General features: G+C 43.2%; 3 protein-coding genes across 6 annotated transcripts in view; 2 read left to right on the forward strand and 1 right to left on the reverse strand.

The window, feature by feature from the left end:
- The window catches only part of RARS2 (arginyl-tRNA synthetase 2, mitochondrial), a 31,459-nt gene extending 29,363 nt beyond the window's left edge, over window positions 1–2,096 (forward strand). For both annotated transcript variants that reach the window (XM_077304842.1, XM_077304850.1), the window contains one exon: window positions 1,956–2,096. In XM_077304842.1, coding sequence (XP_077160957.1) covers window positions 1,956–2,042 — 87 coding nt within the window. In that variant the 3' untranslated portion in view covers window positions 2,043–2,096. The remainder of the gene's footprint in view (window positions 1–1,955) is intronic.
- Window positions 2,097–3,760: 1,664 nt separating this feature from the next.
- SLC35A1 (solute carrier family 35 member A1) lies at window positions 3,761–14,466 on the reverse strand. 2 transcript variants are annotated; one of them, XM_077304872.1, is made up of 8 exons: window positions 14,232–14,466; window positions 12,030–12,207; window positions 10,344–10,503; window positions 9,044–9,196; window positions 8,621–8,687; window positions 7,481–7,657; window positions 6,073–6,207; window positions 3,761–4,617 (listed from the first exon to the last, which is right to left on the reverse strand). In XM_077304872.1, exons 2-8 carry the CDS (start codon window positions 12,164–12,166, stop codon window positions 4,487–4,489), a joined length of 960 nt encoding a protein of 319 aa, XP_077160987.1. In that variant the 5' UTR covers window positions 12,167–12,207; window positions 14,232–14,466; the 3' UTR covers window positions 3,761–4,486. The 2 variants fall into 2 exon arrangements, with proteins under 2 accessions (XP_077160987.1, XP_077160978.1); XM_077304863.1 differs by lacking the exon at window positions 14,232–14,466 and adding an exon at window positions 13,607–13,766.
- Window positions 14,467–14,638: 172 nt separating this feature from the next.
- Window positions 14,639–21,111, forward strand: LOC143821243 (splicing factor 3B subunit 6). Of its 2 annotated transcripts, none has more exons than XM_077304916.1 (4): window positions 14,639–14,857; window positions 17,343–17,461; window positions 18,726–18,864; window positions 20,660–21,111. In XM_077304916.1, exons 1-4 carry the CDS (start codon window positions 14,696–14,698, stop codon window positions 20,747–20,749), a joined length of 510 nt encoding a protein of 169 aa, XP_077161031.1. In that variant the 5' UTR covers window positions 14,639–14,695; the 3' UTR covers window positions 20,750–21,111. The 2 variants fall into 2 exon arrangements, with proteins under 2 accessions (XP_077161031.1, XP_077161041.1); XM_077304926.1 differs by having other exon boundaries at window positions 14,639–14,807.
- Window positions 21,112–21,735: the final 624 nt, after the last annotated feature.

Below are 21,735 nucleotides of genomic sequence, written 5' to 3' on the forward strand. Positions count from 1 at the left end.
ACTATTACTGGAGATTGTTCTGTGTGGGTCGTTCCCCCCCCCTTCTTTCTTGTTGCAGCCTACTAATGATTTGTTCTGGGGAGAGGGGATGGTCAGCAGATAATCCTGAACAAGAGGGCAAAATGGGAGTCTGAAACAGGAGGGAAATCAGTGGAAATCTTCCCTTTTCCTTTTGCTCTGATGGTGAAAGTTCCCTTCTGTTATCAAAAACATAGTTGAATACAGAACATTTTTTTAGTGTGTAATCTGCTCCCAGTTCTGCACTAAAAGTGGACAAGATGCACAGGCTATAGACTATAGCTCGTAAGTAGATACTGCCTGTCCACCAGTTCTTACTGAAAAGTCTCTTGTGCTGGTACAATGCAAGATAGCTTAGACAAGATGTGGCTTTTGTTTCTATAAAATAAATCTAGGTAGATCCGCTTCTAGGAGCATGGAGGTGGTGGGTTGGGACTGTTGAGGCTGGACACTGATGCTCTTCTGTAGATCACCAGTTCAGGTCAAGCTGTCTCATGGGCAAAGCTCAGCCCATCCCTGCATCTATCTTTCCCTTTGCTTAAATGTAGGCAATCTTTCCCTGTTGATCCCAATCCAGCATTCAACTGAGGAGGACAGATGATAATGAGCACATCTGATCTTCCTCCTCCTACCCACACAAATGTTTTCTGTCTCAGGTGCCATTGTCATACCCCCACCTGTGCGCCAAGCTGTACTGTGCCAAACCGAGGCAGAGTTACAAATGCTGGAGGTAGAAAGCTAGTCTGTCAATCCAATTAATTTTTTTGATTGATCATCTGCTGACTTGGTTAATTGATTTGAAGACTGTTATATCAGTATGCATTTGCACATTTCCAGAACTTTGTGATAAGTGCCTTCCTGAGATATTGAGTGATAATAAACAGTATCTGCTACACCTGTTAGAAGGAGAAGTCTGTCTTCAATATTTTTCTTTTCATTCTCTAATCCAGTAACGTACCACAACCAAAATAGCCTTGGACTGAAACTGCATAACTATTTAATCCAGCTGAATTAGTTCATGCCTGCTTAATCGGTTAAAACAAAAGTTGCATCAGTTTAATGGCTGGTTAGCCCTGAAAACTATCACCTGCCAAGTCTCATAAAACTCCGATAAAATAACACCCCTGGCATGTGGTCACCTTCTCTTCGGAGGAGCCTAAAGATACATTTTGCATCTGCTTTTGATGGTTTTCTTGCAGAGGTGAGGGGGGGGGGGTTCATGTGTTTTAATAAATACGAGCTGTCCTGTGTTGAGAACAAAGCTTTTGGGTCCCTTACCGTGAATTGCCTCCAACATGTAAACAAAGGCATGAGATAATTGGGGGAAAGCATCTGTTTTCTTGAGGCATAACAGAGACTAGATCCATGATGGGGCTGCATAAATGATAGGCTCACTAATACACGTATACCATTATCCCTGAAAGTCAGCATGACAGTGTGGCACAGCAGTCCCCTTCACACATTGCAGTAAATTTAGATTCCTATGCTTGGAAGCTAAGGGAGGCAATGTGGGATCAGGGATTGTGGTGACAGCTGTGCTATGGGATCACCAAGAGGCAGACTCAACTGAATAGCTAACAACAACAAAGAGTTGGAACCAACTTTTAGTGCAGAGAGGTGGGTTGAATATTACCTACTTCTAGTTATTTTTATGGACATAGTATAGTAAAAAAAATTGCCAGCACGTGTATGTGCATGTGCTTCTTGTGTATATATGGATGGTTTCACAATTCATTTGTTAAGATTAAACTATAGACAAGATGGTTATGGGTGCAAACTAGACATTCACTCCTGTTCTTACATTAGCACTTCCAAAGTGTTGCTCAAAACCCATTCTCACCTGCTGGGTAAGTGCCCGCCTGCTCCTTGAAGTTGCTTTTAAAAGGAGAGTATTTTCAAGACAATCCCTTGATTGCTTTCCTCTCTCTGTTTTGCAGGCAAGGCTCTGCCTGTTCCAGGCTGCACGCTCCATTCTGGCTAATGGAATGAAACTTCTAGGAATCACTCCTGTAACCAGAATGTAATGAGAAAGCTTTTTCAGTAGCTGCCCTCAAATATATCTGTTTCAAAGACCAGAAGCTGTTGTGGTTTTTTTCTTTTGTCCTCTCTTTTGCTCAATGTGAAAGGATTATTTTAAGTTTAAGGAATAACTGTGCCAAAAGCCCTTTGGTTATCACTAAGCAAACACTGGGATATATTAATATCCCTGTTGAAAGATGGTCAGTACTGCAGTGCCGTCAAACCACCCTGTGGTCTTGGGCTTGGATAGTGTTTGTTCTGTGGAATAATTGCTTTTAAAAAGTTCTGCTTTTGACAGGCAGTCAGCTATTTCCTTTCTCTTCATCAGATATGAGCTGCTTTGCCAGTCTTCTCAGGATCTTCAGCCTAACACTGCTAGCTATTGTCTGACTTCTAAGAGATGTTGTTAGGTCGATTTATTCAAGAGGGGCCTCTGATGGCAGAGGTCACATCATTCTGCTCTGGGATTTTTAAAACTATTGTAAGCCATAGTGACTTCCTTTGTCAGAAGAAATCAGTGAACTAGGATTTTCAGGACTTCTCCCTAATCAGAATGGTTTCTCATCCGCTTCCCTTATGTTACATGCAGACCCATTCTTTGTTTGCCAAAATGCCATGCCATAGGAAAAAAAGAGAGCTCACAGCTGTCCTCCAACAACAACAAAAGGTCTTGTTACTATTGCAGGGAATTCCTGTTAGTTGCCTCTCCTGATCACTTCAAGCCATGAAGCCTTTTCTATTGGCAAGTGGGTCTTCACAAGAGCGTCACAGAGTCCTTGTTCTTCTCATGGGCTTAGTTTGAACAGTCAGGGCCACAAATTTTGCCCTGTTTTCTTAATTATACTTGAGTGTTTATTTCTATAGTCTTTTCAGAACAGCCCAATCTACCATTTTTGTCCCATAGCAGTGATTTCGCAAATTGTGTCATTGCACTGACTGAAACAGAACGGAAGCAGGCAGTCTGTGGCACAGAAAAGTTAAGGAAGGAGTCCTCATCTTCTTTAACTCTTCACAAATAAGGTATCTTCTGCCCTTCTTTGTCATCCACTTACAAAAAAAAACCAGTAACAAAGTACACTTCAAAGATATACAAATTCATAATGGGAACAATTCCTGGCTTCTTCCTCCCCTCCCCTCCCCTCCCTCCAATGATCCCCTTTCTGGCCGTTGCTACAAAAACATGGTGAGAGTAGCAGCCCTGTGGTTGTTTGGCACTGAGGGGGGGAAATGATTTCTAGTATAACTGAAAAAATGCACATGCTTCCTGTGATGTCAATATAAACTTTAGATTCTAGCATTTTGCCTCAGAATCTTGACTAGCATTCATTCTCCCTTCTAGTGTCATGCAATTGTAAGCTGGTTCTTTCTGAAAGAGGTCAACTTGCAAGGGACAAAATGTGTAACAAAAAAGCTTGCAATTTGTCAAAAGTAGTTATAACTGAACAAAACATGTTCCCCTTGTATCCATTTCAATCAGTGCCATCTTGTACCGGGAAGAGGATGAATAACTAGGCATCCAAGAAATGTATTATACATGCTGCTTTGGCCCTTTCCCAAACATAAATACATCCCAAGCAAGTATAAGGGCTCAACTCAAAATGGCACATAGCACTACCTAACTGATGCAAACATGTATTTATCAGTCTAATGGTATTTATACAAAATAGTATAAAAAGCCCTATCACAGTAGAAAATTATTTTAAAAATTAAAAGCTCATTCAGCTATTGTAAAGAGAAGTGTCTTAGATGCATCATGTTGAAAGCTTACAACCACAGAGTCTGTTTCAACAAAAAATACATTCATTTTAACAACCAACAAAATATTGTATGTCCCCTCCTCAGAACCATGTCTGTTTTGCAATTCTTTTGTTTCATCAGTGACAACTTAGTTCCTCATAAAAAAGCAGGCCAGCAGCTATCTGAATCTGAAAAGTCTGGCACGCACATTTGTCAAGGAACAGAATTCCTTCTGTACAAGATGACCTGAACATTAAACATTGAATGACCAACTCAGTAAATGTAACAGCTCTCTTTTCAAAGACATGTAAAGTTACAGACATTTCTGCCTACAAAGAGACAGTGTATCATATGTTTGATTAAAGTGAATTTCAATGGCATCTCCTCTTTGTTTTATATATAATACAATATATACACATTCAATTCCTTTGGGAAGGGGTGCATGTGTGAGTGGGGTCTTCATATATCATTTGGGGAAATAACAGTACATGAAAAACAATGCTTCACCACTTGCTGTAGTATTCCATCTTCCAGTGCAAAGAATCCCGCAAAGTAAACCTTCATTTCACCAACAATTAACTTCACTTGTTGTTTCAGCAGAAAAGTCTTCCATAGTCAGTTTAAGGCTTCTTCAAAACAAAATGAAGATCCCTCCCAATCAAATCTTCTCTATGTATATTGTCCTTTATGTTATTTGTGATGATGGCAAATGTCACACATTAATAAGATTCTGTTTGGACACCTTTGTCTCCACTGGCTGGATTTTTGTGGTGTCTTGTCGAGGCAGCCCATAAAGATATATTGAAATGCATACAAGAAGAGCACCAAAGGAGAACGGTATAGCTAAAAAAGGAAAACAGAGCACAGATGCTTTAAACCTTCTAATCCAAATGGGAACTTTAAAAAAAAGAGTCCTGCTGAGTCAGACCAGTGGTTCATGTAGTCCTGCATCCTTTTTCATACAGTGGCCAACCAGTTACACTAAAGCAGCCATTCTCAACAAGGATCATAAGGCCATCTGGGGGCTCCTGGCACCTTTGAAGGTGGCCACAGACTGAAAAATGTGAGGGGGAAAGCCCAAAGGGTTTTTTTGGGAGGGAGGGAGGGAGGACGGACCCTGGTAACTGAACTGATGAAATACCCTGTTTGTCACATATGACATTAATTGCTAGAAAGTTCAACCTTTGTCAAGGGGCAGAAAAAGAAATCTTTAGTTCAGTGTAGATCCAGCAAGGTAGTTTCCTTGACAAAATACAGGAACAGACTTGATATTGTGACAAAAGATGACCTCTGACTGTTATTGTCTAATTTGAAGCCTGATGTCATGTAACTTGCAGAAAAGCACCAGGCTCAAGGACCGCATGGGGCCTGACAGACAAACTTTAATTTCATACAGTCTTTTTAGAAGTTTATCCAGTATGTCAGAATGTTCCAAGTTTTCTTGGTGTTCAAGAATAAATGATTTTCTGTCCCTCTGTTCCTGTTGTGTCCTTGCTTGACAGGGGACCCTGGAACCTGAGAAGACCTCTTAAAAGGTCTGAGGCCAAACAAATGTTGAGAATGGCTGCTCTAAAGGGCCTTTTGTTTATATGGAACCGACTGCCCATCAGTTTCATTAGGTGCCTCAAATGTCTAGTATTTCAGGAAACTGAGATAGTTCTCTATATCCACTTATCTTAAGGTTAATAGCACCTAGCTTTATGTGAGTAAAGTTTGGAAAAAGTCAGGCCAAATTGCAAAAGTAGGTATCCCAGCTGTGTGATGGCCACTGCCAGGCCTGACCATGTGAAAGTTGTGTGAAGGCTACATGAGCCCCAGGGAAGTTGTGTTGGCTTCATGCTGTCTGATAACCACTGTAATGGTAATGGTATCCCCTGTGCAAGCACCGAGTCATGTCTGACCCTTGGGGTGACGCCCTCTAGCGTTTTCATGGCAGACTCAATACGGGGTGGTTTGCCAGTGCCTTCCCCAGTCATTACCGTTTACCCCCCAGCAAACTGGGTACTCATTTTACCGACCTCAGAAGGATGGAAGGCTGAGTCAACCTTGAGCCAGCTGTTGGGATTGAACTCCCAGCCTCATGGGCAAAGCTTTCAGACGGCTGCCTTACCACTCTGCGCCACAAGAGGCTCTTTATCTGATAACCACTAGGGGTATGCAATTGTTTTCTTTGTGTATTTTTCAATTTGAGTCTACTGGATCAAAAAAGCAAAACCACATCCCAATATCAGTAGAGTATTCAAATCTGAGATTCTTGGGGTGATGAGAATAATTAAACCATAACTTAATGCAACTTACTTATCTGTAAGCCGAAGAGAATGACTGATGCAACTGTAGAGAGAACAATGGCAGCGGCCGCAGAAAACCCTTTCATGATGTTATCTGTGTATTTAACAACAATGGAGGTATAGAGGCCTCCAACACTTGAAAGAACTGGGAAACAAAAGAGTAATAATAAACTGTCAAACATTTTTTGTCTTACTTCATGTACAGAGCTGTTGTTATATTGGTTCAAAACAATGGCTAAGAAAATACTGGTTTCATTCAACCCTGGGGTCATCTCCCATTTGGGCATATAGATGGGCTGGGAGTATTCTCACCCTGAAGCCTTTTTCCACCAGCCAAAAGATGCTTGTGCAGAGAGAGGAGAGTGCCCCTAAGCTCCACCAGATGACTGGCAGGACCACAAGAACCCTCTCCATTTTACCCATGTCCTTCTAGAAGTGAGGCCTCCAGAACTGCTCTCAGTACTTAATACCCTATACCAGGAATTCGTTGGTAACTTCCCATCCAATTATTAACTAGGCCTGACCCTGTTTAGCTTCTGAGATCTGACAAGTTTGGGCTAGCTTGGCCCATCCAGGTCAAGGCTAAGAGCACTATGATATCCTATAATTCCCATCAGTCCAACTTGGAGGAAACTAATTCAATGATATCAAAAAACAGCGAGTAGCATGGATGGAAGAGAATACAGTAAATGGAATACAGTAAAAAGAGTTGCAGAAGGAGTGACAATCATGGCTTTTGCTCACCCAGGACTGCTTTTGGCACCAGGAAAAACCCTCACCTTCCTCTGAATGGGTGTAGAATCATAGAGTTGGAAGGGGTGATACAGGCCATCTAGTCCAAACCCCTGCACAAGGCAGATCTAGAAAAGAGTTTCTCAACCCGGGTTTCATGAAACCCTGGGGTTCCTTGATGGCCCTGGAAGGGTTTCCTGAATGGGTGGGAGTTAATTTTGTTAAAATGTATCAGGTGATATGACCACATATGGTCAGGTCAACTTGCTTCCACCCTTCCAAAATGGCCAATCATGGTCCTGGAAGGGGTGGGAAGGGCCCTGGGTGGGCATGTACACAGCTTTACTTCCCAACCATATTCTGTATGATCGCACAACTTCTGGGGTTTTTCGAAGCCTGAAGAATATTTCCAGGGTTTCTCAATGGTAAAAAGATTCAGAAAGGCTGGTCTAGAGCATTCATGATAAGTACCTGTCCAGCCACTGCTTAAACACTGCCAGGAACCCACATATCATTCCCACAAGTAATTTGCTCAAACCGTAGAGAACTTGGTATTTACTGCTCAATGCTGCGATCCTACATAATTCCAGATTTGACGTCACATGCCACTGGCCACCTGTTTTTTTTTTTAAGTTTCAAGGACCAGACAGGTAGAATTTAAGACAAAATGTGAGCAAAATACTTACAGATGACAAACCAGACGTAATGTGTATAGCCATAAAAAAAACCCTTCTCAATTACTTGAGCTCCATCATACATGTAGACACCAGCCAAGGTCACAGTAATTCCAGAGAGGTACATCTGAATGTTCCTGACCCATAAAGATGTATCTGAACTCTTCAGCACCTTCTCAAAATATACTCCTGAAAGGGGAAAGAGAGAGAGAAACAGAATGTGAAATATAGAGCTGAAATCAGTCAATTCGAAGGCAGAAAGGAACAGAAGGTTCAAATACACCAAGCGTTTTTGGCCTGGATTTCCAGAGCTTACCATGATTTCAGTGTGCTTAGATTGGAGTAACTCTGCATAGGACTGCACTGTCAGCCAATGAACCTGGCTGAATAAAATCCTTGTCGATGCTTTCAAAATAGAAAACATGGGAGATATTCATAGGCCCTCATTGTTTCCATTCGCACTTTTCAAGTTACACGTAGAATTATAAATGGGACAAAAATGACACAAACTTTAGGGTTTGGGTAACAAACATAGCTTGCAAGCTTTATCAAATAAATGTGTGCTGCAATGAATTAAATATGTATTGTAAGAAAGCCTTCATGGGGAACTTGGCAAACAAATATTGTCTGTCTTCCACTACTGTAAAATGCCACTGAACAGAACTCCTTTTGAGACACGCCTAGCTTCCCTTGCATGCACTTAGACAATCATTCAGCACACAGACTCTTTCAAATGGTAGTTGCAGAAGCAGTTGAGCTTGGCAGGCCCAGTTCTGCAGCAACCATAGCACCTAGCTCTCTTTCCCTCTCCACAACAGGCCTTTAGAGCTGAAATTCAGCTTTATTTAACATCCTTGTGTTATTTTTGCTGCACAGGAGTAGCTGAGGCCTGAGAAATCCCAGACCACACTGTACCTCCTGCCCATGACAGCACTGCTCTGAACCTCTGGGAAGAACCAGACTGCCTTGGGGAAGAGCCAGACCAAGCTCTTCCTCTGTGACCTACTGTTACCAGAGGGGCACAGAAGGGAGCTGAGCTGCAGTGACCCCTGAACTCCACAGGAAACATGGCAGCTGGGGGGGGGGGGTATGGTTCACTCATTTACAAGGAAGCTCCTCATACCTAAGGCAAACTGCAGCAGTGTGTTTTACCTGCAAATCCTGAGCATAAAACAGCCACAGCTATTGCACCAAAGCCTATCAACGGACTCTGCTCCACCTGAAAATGAACAAAAGGAGATGTTTATGCAGGTCTGCTGTGTCAGCAATTATTTTCAAAAGCCAAGGCACAAATACTCTTTTACAGGAGCAATACATTCCCCTCCTGATTCGTCTAGGCCACGCCAGATTAACTACAGAGCTTGATTTGCTGCTTTCTACATAGTCCAACACATAATTATCCTGGAAATCACTGGGCAAAAGCTTCTCTGAGGACCAGATGTTTATGATTTCCTTCTAATTAAGATAACTTGCCATGCTCTACTCCACCTCTTCATCTACATCTACATGTTTAGAAGAAAGAATGATTACAGAAAACAGGGTACATAGGGGAAAGAAATTAGCCATAAACCTTGCCTGAACTTTTGTGGCTTGAGCCGGTTTCCATTGAACAAGTGTGACTCCACCACACAACATAAAGACTGAGAACCACTGCAGTTTACTGAGAGTGCGGTTCAGCATCAAGACGGTACACAAGGCAGTGCACGGGATCTTCAGCTGATAGGTGACCTGATGAAGAAAAGGGACTCCATTTTATTAAGTTGGAAAAGGAGCATTCAAAGCAGAACCATATAAGCCAGCCTTTTAAAAAAAAATTGCCAATGAGACACCCCTGAAGCATTCATCAGGCTTCGAGAAACTCCAGAAGTGGTGCGATGATGCAGGATACAATTGGGAAGCATAGCTGCAGACATGCCCACCAAGGGACCCTCCCCTTCCCCCCCTTCCAGGCTCATCATTGGCCATTTTGTGAGGGGTGGGTGTGTCAACTTGAACACAAATGGTCATATCACCCAATAAATGTTTAACAAATGTTTAAAATATATTAAAATTAACTAACTCCCACCCATTTGGGAAACCCTTCCAGAGCCACTAAGAAACCCCAGGGTTTCAGGAAACCCTGGTACAAGCAATAATCACTTCAAGCCCCAAATGTCAACTCTACTTCACCAAATAGTCACCAAGAGACTATGTATTAGTCTCTGAAATCATCATATGAAGCTTAGGTGGATTACTTTCATTCAGGCCACAAAGCTTTACTCTGACCAAGGTTAGTTGCTGAGCCTGAGGCTTCTTCAGAGCAATAACCAAAAGACTTGGCAGATTCTGTCACCAGACACCTTTCGAAAAATGGTCTATTAAAGCCTCTTGGGGGTAAGCATGCTCCAGCATCTCACTGCCAGATGCCAACTTTCATGTGTCAACTTTGCCACTGAAGCACTTGTGTTGAGAGCACCCATCGCTTACAAAAAAAAGCATCAATACAACAATGAGAAAAGGTTTTAGAGATGCATCACTTGATGATTTTTCCTTCCATGATTTGCTGGCTCGTGATGGAAGCTGCTGGTGCTGAAAGTACCGTGCTTCAAATTATGTCGTCCAACATGCAAGCACGGTCAGATTGCTGCTGTAGTCATGGGCTTGGATTTAACAGAAGAATTTCCAGCCACGGAGTACAACCTTCTTGCTTCCATTGCAGCCCTGATGTAGCATCTATGGGACATTTGGGGCTGCAGCAGGAAGAGAAGAGGAGTTGTGCTCCATGGGTGGAAATCCTTTCTGTCTCTGGAACTATTCTGTTTTTATCGAGTGTGAACTTACCCTTAGAGCTACCCATAAGGGATTTTGCAGGTCACTTCCTATCATCCACAATTACCTGGTAAACTGCTGCATCCAAATTACTAAGAGCCAGAAAAGCCATGTTGTTCTGAATGGCATACACAACGGATGGAACACTTAATTTGAGTAGTTCTTTAGGACTGCCCATCACATTTTCTTTTAAGGAAGTTAACAATTTACTCAGGCTTCCAGTCTCTCTGAAAAATAAGAAAGATTTGAGTACAAATATTACTGTAGCTACTTAGGGACAGTTAAGTACTGTAGAGCCATTCCTACACAGGGGTCTATTCTAAGAACCTTCCAGAAAAATGTATGATTGAATTGATCCTTAGCTGCATGCCATTTGTTAGGAATAGCAACCAGTGCTAACAGCCATTAATTGCTCTGTGCCAATCCAGTGGTCTTCTTGGCAAGGGAAATTAGAAGCCAACAATGGTGGAAAAAACAGCCTTGTTAGTTTTCCTAATCTCTTCACCTGACAACAAGACATTAGGCAGCCCAATAGCGGCCGCCCGTGTCACCGTGAATGTCCCTGCAGGATTTGTTTTTCAGCTTTATACCTCATTTTTTCAGCCTATATGCAATGCTTAACCATTATTCAGTCTGCTTACATGCAGTGTTTAATGATGGTTGGTAGAGGGGTGTCAGCCCTCTTAAAGCCATGGTTTCACATCCTGGTTCCTGATCAGTACTTAGTCATAAATTAGGGATTCAGACATAATACTTCACCAGTATAATGGTGAAGAAAACAGATTACAGTGAAGCATTGTGTCTGCATAGGACTAAAGCCATTGGTTATTTATCCAAACCAATCAACCCTGGAGCCTTCTGTGTACACAGATGTAGAACTCTCCAGGAAGTTAAAAACAGGGAAGAAATAAGCACACAAGGAGAAATGTGCATTTTTTATCAGAATGAACATCTGAAATTAAATTTAGGTATACAAGGCACAAAATGTATTAGGTCATACTGTAATTTATATGCCAGACAATTGGGTTTATTAAAAGTTAGTCTGCACCTCACTGGTTTGCTCAAAGTATGGGTGTTGTCTGGGTAAACTGCCATCTTGGAACAACAGAGGGTACAACTAGATGGGGAAGGAGCAACTTGCCTTGCTCCTTCCCCAGATTAGCCAGGTCTGTTTCATATAGGGGAAAACTGCAACATTGTATCAAGAAAAGAAATCTGAAACAGTTGAGAAAGCTACAGTGTTGTCATGCAACCTTAAAGGAAAGCAGCCAACATTTCTGTGTACTCTCAATCCTTAAGGTGACTTTTAAAATATATCTATTCTCCAGCATGAAAATACAGGTTTATCTTAACTGGCTCTGAGAGCTACATGCCCAGATCAACCCTTATAACTTCAAGCCAAAAATCTGAACTTAATCCACAGTGACATCTTGAACATTATTCAAAACATATTCAACAAGAATGGCTCAGACTATTGCACCCACTTATTTAGCTGCTAGGAGGCAAGATTCAGAGAACAAATCCAAAACCTGCCTGTTTTCTCATGCAATGAAACAGAACTTTTCATAGACTTTTTTTTTAGGAGGGGACTGTATACCCCCAGGAGAAAAGATAACACTGAAGCCTAACTAAATACTCCAAGGAAAAATATCAACATATTTAGAATGAGTGATAATTTTAAGAGAAATGTAAACAATATTGAAATGATCAATTGCACTATTCCCCTCTGCCAACCAGCACTACAATTACTTACTTTGCTAAAATGCCCAAACTTAGAAATAGCTTGATAACTTCTGCAATACACACAGCTGTGCTCGAAAAGTACAGAATTGCTCCTGTTGTTCTTGTGTATCGCAAAGCTACTGTGTAGGTTGCAGCCACCAAGGTCATTACCGTCAAGTAGTATAGTTTTAAAAGCAAACTGATATTTTCTGGAAGAAAAACAAAAACATTTCTCTTTACGACAGGAGACCTCAACCCACTTTGACAATATAGGAGCAGCACTACAACTGATTTGCCATCTCGACTTTAGAAAACAAGCGTGCTTTTCAAGCTGCTGCCCTCCATATTCAGGGTCACAGGGTGGAGGGTTTAGGATACAAAATTCTAAGGGTTCTGGTTATCCTGGGATTCCAGGGAGCAAGGCAAATCATGTAACTTTTTAATATGGTATTTGTGGTGGGTTGACGTGGACCCAACAAGAATCTTTAGTAAAGATTGGTAAAGATTATTTACCAACGTGTGAGGTGCATGCGTCCACAGTGGCTTTCAGCTGTTTAGCTTCTAAACAGCACAACCAGCCTGCAGCAAGAACATGCATCACTAGAAAGCATCTAAAGATGACGTAAAACAGACACAATGGCCTCTTATTTGAGATACGGCTCTACTATAATCCAACTTGCTTCCTGTTTGGCTGGAGCAAGTTATTGCCAGTGCTAGGGGAAGGACGGGGTGGGGTGGGGTGTGTGTGTTACTCTCATTTCTTAGCATGAGCCAACGTGGCAGGCTCAGCAGGTTGTTCATGAGAGAATGAAACAGAAGACTTCTACTATTCAACTGACAGAAAGGTGCATTTGCCTCAGACAGGTGGTTCATTTTATATATTTTTCTCTTAATCTAATGCTGCCCATGTAAAACAAATTTAGAGTCCAGTGGCACCTTTGAGACCAATAAAGTTTTTTCAAAGTATGAGTTTTCATGTATACGCAAACTTCCTCAGATACAGTGTCATTATCATGACATTATCATAGCTTCATATATGACAAAAAATAACATGGAAGTAGAAGTGTTTAGTCACATGCAGGATAAGCAACGCTGCCACTCAATAAATAGGTGAAGCCTCCAGATCTCAAACCGAGGAAGACATTTTCATTCTGAAAGGCAGGGTGATTTGGGAGCCCCGAATACTTGCCAGAATCACAAGGGGGTGAAAAGCCCCCCTCCCCTCGCCTTAATCAAGGTGATTTCCCAGCCCTCACGGTTAGAGGGGGGCTGGTGGGAGGCACGACTCCTGAGCTCCAACTAGTGAAATCCATCCTGCCCTCGTATGTGACAGACTCCGGGGCGTGTCCCGCAAGCGGTCCCTTGTTGCAGGGTCGCGGCGGCAACACCCAAGGCGCGGGAGCTCAGCCAGAAACACGCCTGCTCTTCCCCCGTCCTCTCAGATCGGGAAGCCTCGGCTGGTGGGACCTTCCGGGTCAGCCTCTCCCCCTCCCCCCCGGGTTTCTTTTTTTGTTGCAGGGGGAGAGCGGGGCAGGCGACCCTCAGGCTCTGCTTCCCTCCGACGGTGTAGGCCGGGGAAGGCAGCGGGGGGGGGGGTCTTTAGCTCACCTTTTGCAGGCGCCATGGCGGCCCGCGGGAAGCCTCAGCTGGCGAAGGCGCAAGCCCGTCCCCGCTCGCCAATCAGGGCACCATGGAGAGGAGGAGGGGGGCGCGGCTAGAAGGGAGAGAGCGCGCCAGGCTCAACCATAGATCTTCAGACGGGAGACGGCCAAACAAGCCGTGCTCCCTGACGGGACCCGAAGCCTCGTCCGTGAACGAGAGAGCCATAGAGGCGCGGGGAAGAGGGTGCTGGGCGGAATGCCGGCCGCGCGGTTCGTGCCACTGCAACCACGTCCTCTTCTACAAACACTGAGTCCAATAGCGCCCTTGAGAGCAACAAGGATTTATTCAAGGCGTGAGCTTACGATAATATCCAAATTATGCAATATGGTGGCTGTTTACTCATTGGCCACTAATTGTCCTTTTCCTCTCATGAACCCTGTCCCATTGTGTGCGGAAGAGTGCCTGCACTCGAAAGCTCACGCCTTGAATACATCTTCGTTGATCTTAAAGGTGCCACTGGACTCAAATTCGGCTGCAGATGGAGATATAATCAAGTCAAAAACAGACGGCGCCCCTCGTTGCCTGGCTTTGCAGTCACAAAGCGGGAATTGTTGCCTGTCTCTTAACTTGCCTTGTTATGATTTACCCGGTACTTGCTGCCTTTCACCTCGGATGCGTGCAGGAAGCTCCCGGATTCCGTCCCAGACACCGCCAGTGGAAAGGTCTCGGGAGCGTGGGATGGGAAAGACCCCTATGAGGACGCCCAGAGGACCAGCAGCAGCCGCAATAGGCTCTGCGGCCCCATAGACCAGGGGGGCATGGAGAGCAGCCCAAACTGGCCAGCGTTATCCCAATCAGTCGTGACCTTGAGCCCCTATCCCACTGTTTCCAAAGAGAGCAGCTGGCCCTGACTTTTTTTTTGGGGGGGGGGGAGGTGGCCATTCAGATTTTCCTGTATTTCCACCCTCGTCCCAGGGAACCTTAAGAGACATGTGGGTGAAGCGTCTGTTTTCCTTTATCTCTATGGTCCTGACGAAGGTGGGAAGGAGCGGAAGGTGGCCAATCTTTTCCGGGCTGTGTGTGACGTAACAGCGCATGCGTAGTAGAAGTCGTTTGTCTCGACGGGGTATTTTCTTTTGCCGGAGATCGAAGCGGGGGCTCTACCCAGACCGTCGCCATGGCGATGCAAGCGGCGAAACGCGCGAATGTAAGTGCGTGGCGGCTCCCCGCTCTCCTGGGCCGGCGCAGCCATTGGGGGTGGGCTCCTGCCCGCTCGGCCTCAGGGCCCTGGAGGGCAGCCTCGCTGCGGGGGGCTGGACAGGGCGCGGAATGGACCTGGCGGGGCAGTGAGGGTGCTGGGGGGCCCCGAGGCCACCTGCACGGGCCTGGAAGCGTCAGGGGGGACTGAGCCCACCTATAGCCGGCTTCTGATGTGATCGGACTCCGCCCCGGACGGCTGCTGGGTGGCCTTGGGCTAATCCCCTACTCCTAGCCTCACGTGCCTTGGGAGAGAAATGAAGCAAAGGAATTTCTTGTAAGCAACTGTGACCCCCCAGAGTAGTAGAAGGAGAGTTGGTCTTTATTATCTGTTTATTTATATTTTTATACTGCCCTTTCCATACGGCTCTGGGTGGTTTACGTAGAACGTCATAGGATAGTTACATAGAACATCATAACAAATATAACAATCATAACATATCAACTAGAACAGTAGTTCATCAGGAATGGTAACTTGAGAGAACCCTTAGGTAAGTCAGATTATTCAGTCAAAGGAGGGCGTGTCTGAGGGGGGACTAGCAAATGTTGTTGGGTTGGTCGACCTCAATCAAATGCCTGGTGGAGGAGCTCCCTTTTTCAGGCCCTACAAAATCGTGGTAGTTCAGGCAGAGCCCTGATCTCTTCAATGAACTTGTTCCACCAGGTGGGGGCCAGGACAGAGAAGGCTCTGGCCCTTGTTGCGGTCCAACATTCTTCTTTGAGGCCATGGATCACCAGCCAGTTGGAAGTGACAGAGCATAAGGCTCTGTTGTGGTATAGGCAGGGAGTGGTCTCAGGTACACTGGGCCCAGTGTATGGCCTTGAAGGCAAGTACCAAAATCTTAAACCTTATCTGGAATTTAATTGACAGCCAGCTGAGTTGTTGGAGTACAGACTGCATGTGGGATCTCAATGCCTTATTAATGAGAATCCTGGCCACAGCATTCTGCAGCAGTTGAGGTTTACCCGTCTCTTTACGGATCAAGGATAAGTGTAGGTCCGCATAGAGTGAGTTGCAGAAGTCCTGTCTAGAAGTGACTGTCGCATGGATCACTGTGACTAGGTGTTCTGGGGCTACATAGGGTGCTAGTAGCTTGGTAGGGTGGTACAATGCCAGCTGCGCTATTTTTGTAACCTGGGCTTCCATTATAAGGGTAGCATTCAGGATCATGCCCAGGTTCCTGGCGGAGTGAGTCATTGAGAGCTGTACTCCGTCTAGGGTTGGCAGATGCACTTCCTCACATGGTCCCTTCCTACCCAGCCATAGGACCTCAGTATTTGCTTATACCCAGGTTTTCACTGTCCAAAGGACTCTCAAAGCAGCTTATAATTAGGCTTGTGCGATTCGGCCGCTTCGGCAGCTGTTCCCTCTGGGCGCAGCCAGTGCCGCGGGAGGGGGAGGGCGGTGCCGGCAGCGGCGTGAAAGCGGGCGCAACCACGCGGGCACAGAATTCCGCGCCTGCGTGGTTGCGCCCGCTGTCACGCCGCTGCCAGCACCGCCCTTCCCCCCTGCGGCGCGGTGCTGGCTGCGCCCGGAGGGAACGGCCGCTTCGGCGGCCAAATCGCACAAGCCTTCTTATAATCCCCTTCTCTTGCTCTTCCCACAACAGACACCCTGGGTGGTAGGTGAAGCTGGGGGAGCTCTGTAAGACCAGCCTCTTAACAGGGCTGTAATGAGCCCATAGTCCCCCCAGCTGGCTGCATGTAGAGGAGCAGGAAATCAAGCCCTGCTCACCACTGCTCCTAATCACTACATCAAGCTCTCTCTCATCGCTATATGCAAATACAGTTATACAGTTAAATACAGTTAATAGCTATACGTAAATATAAATCCCTCTGTGTGTGCTCTTTAAAATACAATTGTTGTTGGATTTTTATCCCACTGATTCTCTAAGGAGATCAGAGCAACAATGTGCGTGATTTTTTTCTCCATATTTTATCATTGCAACATACTTACAAGGCTGAGAGTACCACAGGGTCACCCACTGAGTCTGTTGGTGGGCAAAGTGTCTCCCTGTTGGCTTTCCTTTAGAAACCTCTAGTTGTTATCTGAAGCTAACTCAGAAACATACATGGAGATATGAATTCTGGGTATACGAATGGTACAAAGATAGCAGATTTGACACAAACACCAAACATGTGGCCCTTTAAATTGTAGCCCCCTTCTTTGGGTGTTGTTCAGACTACAGACTGAATGTATGTAAACAGACTCACTCAAACCAGGGAACCTAAATGTGCTTAGCTGTCTGTATGACTGCAAGTTAAATGAAATGGGGAGATACCGTGTTAAAATTTACAGAAAAATCAATTATAAGCAGCCTGAATTATCCCGGTTTGTTAAAAAGAGTTCCATTAAGACCTTAGAGTTGATACTGTATAACTACGAGATAAGGAAGATTAATATGGGTAACATAGAAAGTTTCATTGTTTATCTTCTGGAAAATTAAGTTTCTGTTGCTAATTTTGTATGTTTGATCAAATCTAGATTCGTCTACCCCCTGAAGTAAACAGAATTTTGTATATCAGAAATTTGCCATATAAAATCACAGCTGAAGAAATGTATGATATTTTTGGAAAATATGGACCAATCCGACAAATCAGAGTGTAAGTCTATGGGATGTTCCAAAAGTGAGGTTAATAGGAATTTTAGAGTAATGTACTTAACACAAATGACCTTCTGGTTGATTGACATGGCAGTTACGTGGAAAATAGCACCAGCTAAAACCAAGTTTGTGATTAGGAAAAATGAAGAATGGCAGAAGACCAATATATATTGTAATTCATGCAAACCTAGAATTTAATTTCAGAATGAAATTTCAGAATGAAGAGACTGGGGTTACACAGCGAGTCCTTAAGTTTTAAAAAAGGGAAGAGTCACTAGATGCATAACATTAGAAAATGCTATAAGGAAATACTTTAAAATTGCTTTGCAAGTATTTTCTAGAAAACGGGAATTTGGGGAATTTTTGGAATAAGGATGGCAAATTCGGGGAGGAAATGGTTGAAGAGGACTTTGAGTATATAAAATAACATTACAGCAGAACAACGTGGTAAATCATTAAGAACTAAGTCATAGTCATTCTGTATATGATACAGTAATAACATAAATTTGTTGCACTGCTTTATCTGCTCCTAGTTTGAAGGAAGATTGTACCTTTTTCAGTTGTTATCTAGCAGAAACAACCAAGCTGTCCTTTCATGTACGTTTATGCAAATAAGTGGAGTTACAGCATGTATGGTACAACATTTATTGATTATCTGTAAGGGCACATAGAACCCAGCAGTTGATCCTGTTTTTTGTCCATAACTTTTGTGCCTCGAGCCTTGTAACTAACATTGACAACAGGCTGAAAAACTGTGTTTGGTTACCTTCGTTCAGTTGGTCAGTTCATTGTTAGGCTTTACTTGATGCTTCTTTCTTAACTGATAGTTCCTGAGGAATTTGTTTCTCTGCGTTCAAAACACATGCACGATAGTTTCGGATATGTGCAACCAGCCACTTTTAGTCACTTTTAACCTAAGCAACTCCCATTGAGCTCAGTGGTGCTTACTGCCAAGTAACCATGCATGGGATTGTGGGCTTAATGTTATTAATTTTATTTTTAGCCTACTTGAGACTCAAGGATTATAAAATACAAAAATCAATGCAAACAGCAAAGACCTACAATAAACAATGCAGTGGGACTCATGTTACCAAACTAGGGAAAATGCCCCCCCCCAAAAAAAATACACCAGTATCTAGGGCAGGAAGAATTGTTTAAATCACAATATACCAAGATATCAAAATATCAGCACTTGTATTGGTGACATGTTTCCTTACATCATTCCTAAATGCTTAGTAAATATTAAAACTGTGTTTACTCTACAGAGGGAATACTCCCGAGACTAGAGGAACAGCTTATGTTGTCTATGAAGATATCTTTGATGCCAAAAATGCTTGTGATCATCTATCAGGATTCAACGTGTGCAACAGATACCTTGTGGTCTTGTACTATAATGCAAATAGGGCAAGTATATCAACTTTTTCTGAAATAATAAAGTAGTTGTTCCAAAGATTAACTTTTCACTTGGACTAAGGTATTGTGAGAACAGTACTGGAATAATTCAAGATAATAGGGATTGTTATTATAATAGGGATTCTCCCATGCTTTCAAATGACTGAGACCATGATTTGAATAGCTCAGTGATGGGCATGCATGGAGATCCCAATAAAATGAATTGTAGGCACAATAAAAACAGTATTGGTGGGGAATGTTGTACATTTTGAGTTTGCATTTTGAAAGGCTGGGAAACATTGGCAAGGAGACCTGACTGGCCCTTTGTTTTGATCAATATGAGAGTTAAAAATGTGAGTTGCTTTGCATACAAATTCCATCTGCTATAGTTGAGTGTTATATGAGAAATATGGGTGCAAAATCTACATTATTATAGCTCTCTTTTCTTCTGTAGAGGAGCCTCTTGTGGTGCAGAGTGGTAAGGCAGTTGACAGGCTGTCTGAAGCCCTGATCATGAGGCTGGGAGTTTGATCCCAGCAGCCGACTCAAGGTTGACTCAGCCTTCCATCCTTCCGAGGTCGATAAAATGAGTACCCAGCTTGCTGGGGAGTAAAATGGTAATGACTAGGGATGTCTTCCACCCTGGTTCTAACAAGTCCCTGTGCTGCTCCTGGACTGCACAGCCCTATTGTTTTATTGTAACACCCTAGGTTCATTAATTTGCCCTGTTCAACTGTGTATATGAGTATTACACTGTGAATATAAAGGGTTGGGCCCTGAGATCCATGGACACAAAGATCATGAATCTTTACAACATTTACCTCTGCAGGAATTTTTTCTGACTGAACTGTGGGGTTACATGACCTGCATAGTCAGATAGTCAGTGATTGCTGTAACCCCAGGACTAAATTATCTCAGGAAGCCAAATCAGAACAAATTTGGATACATCCAGCCTTGACCTAGACTTGAACGAAAACCATGAACTCCCTGTTCACAAGTCTTGGTGATGAGATGCTTTGAACAATAATGCAATGTAGTTACATAAGAAGAAAGCTATAGTGAATGTAATTAATCATTCCATTATGTCTAATCCTTCTCCAGAGCTTAAAAGGACATGTACAATATCCCTCATTAAAAAAGAGAAATCCACATCAATATTGGTTAAAGTGTCCTTTTTAGTGGGTCAGTAAGAGTGAGAAAATTAAAGGAATAAACGTTCCTGCCATTAGAAAGGACTATTGAAGTGGATAAAATGTTAGAAAGGTCTGTTATCCTCATGTTTGCATACTTATGCAGGGTAGAATTAGTCATTTTTGGTACATTGACCTGAAACAGTTTGCTGTTTATAAACACTTCCCTGCTGGATTATGTAGAGACGGTTACTTGCCATGTGCAACTGAGAAAGGTAATTGTCTACAAGTTCGTAACAGTTTATATCCTTCCCTTCCATAGACATTTTTGAGTTCTCCCCATTGAACTTTGGATCCTATGTTAGTCTGTTTATAATTATCGTAATATTTCTTCCAACAACTGGAACCTTAAAGAAGTGATGGAATGTGTGGTTTTTACTGTTTGCAGTCCATTTCTTAATGGGACAATGGTTCCTTTCCAAAGGGCCTGGCTTGCCTTTGAGGAATTAAATACATGCATTTATTTTGAGAAATAGTTAAGTATAATGCATCTTGATTTTCTGGTTTATGTGAAGGCAATTGGTTAAATAGGAGAACAATAAGATCATTTTAATAATATTGATATAATTGATCTGAGAGAGTTGATCTATTTACAGTATATTTCTGTTTTGTTTTAGGCATTCCAAAAAATGGATACAAAGAAAAAGGAAGAACAGCTGAAACTTTTGAAGGAGAAATATGGAATAAATACAGACCCACCAAAATAAGGCCTTTGTGAAGAACCTGGGCATGTGGACAATTTTTTTAACCCCTTCATTATTTTTTTGGACTGAAATTTCCCCATAAATACAAGTGTCGGTTTTAAAGCACTGAAGTCTTTAGTGCTTAGTTTTATTTTATTTTTTACATAGAATACCACATATGAAATCCCAAATACAGAGGAACTCATCACCGTTGTGTTACCTCTAATGTTTTTTTTTCCTAGCTGGTGTTTTAAAATAAAGACTATGGCATTTGGTATGCTGCTGATGAAGTCTCATGCAGAAGGTTACACAAGGTGTTGTACATCATTAACTGTTAATGAGTTAAATATTGTAAATCTGTTAAAGCTTATACATTTTTTTCTCAAGTCATTGTTCAATTTCTGTCTTAAGGGTATCTGTATATTTTCCTTAGAGCCTCTTGTGGCGCAGAGTGGTAAGGCAGCCGTCTGAAAGCTTTGCCCATAAGGCTGGGAGTTCAATCCCAGCAGCCGGCTCAAGGTTGACTCAGCCTTCCATCCTTCCGAGGTCGGTAAAATGAGTACCCAGCTTGCTGGGGGGTAAACGGTAATGACTGGGGAAGGCACTGGCAAACCACCCCGTATTGAGTCTGCCATGAAAACGCTAGAGGGCGTCACCCCAAGGGTCAGACATGACTCAGTGCTTGCACAGGGGATACCTTTACCTTTACCTATATTTTCCTTGTCCAGAATGGATCCATGTTTTTAAGGTTCAGTCCAATGTCCTGGCTTTGATATGTGGTGATAATGGATTTTAGTTGGAAATAACTAGAGGATCCATGTAGCTCCAGTTTTCACTTTTAAAAAAGACAGCATTGGGGGAGGTCATCCACAGTAAGAGCAAGACAGGTGTGAAGAGAAGGTCACTTCCAGTAAAAGCAAGTAGAATGACATGCCCAGAAACCAGAAGCTGGCAGCAGAAGAGTTGGCCATGGCAGAAACCGTACTTGGGGGGCCTGAAGGGAGCCTTAA

This window comes from Paroedura picta, chromosome 1 (assembly GCF_049243985.1).
Source record: "Paroedura picta isolate Pp20150507F chromosome 1, Ppicta_v3.0, whole genome shotgun sequence".
In the NCBI taxonomy this organism is placed as follows: domain Eukaryota; kingdom Metazoa; phylum Chordata; class Lepidosauria; order Squamata; family Gekkonidae; genus Paroedura; species Paroedura picta.

Bases quoted from the DNA above. Each gene is read 5' to 3' on its own strand.
- SLC35A1 (XM_077304863.1), bottom strand. The intron at 7,658-8,620 runs GTAAAACACACT...TTCCCCTTTCAG, and splicing joins TTTATGCTCAGGATTTGCAG to GAGTATATTTTGAGAAGGTG. The intron at 4,618-6,072 runs GTAAGTTGCATT...TTCCTTTTTTAG, and splicing joins TCTCTTCGGCTTACAGATAA to CTATACCGTTCTCCTTTGGT.
- LOC143821243 (XM_077304916.1), top strand. From the start codon at position 14,696: ATGCGTAGTAGAAGTCGTTTGTCTCGACGGGGTATTTTCTTTTGCCGG. The intron at 14,858-17,342 runs GTGGGCTCCTGC...GATCAAATCTAG, and splicing joins GGCCGGCGCAGCCATTGGGG to ATTCGTCTACCCCCTGAAGT. The intron at 18,865-20,659 runs GCAAGTATATCA...GTTTTGTTTTAG, and splicing joins TGTACTATAATGCAAATAGG to GCATTCCAAAAAATGGATAC.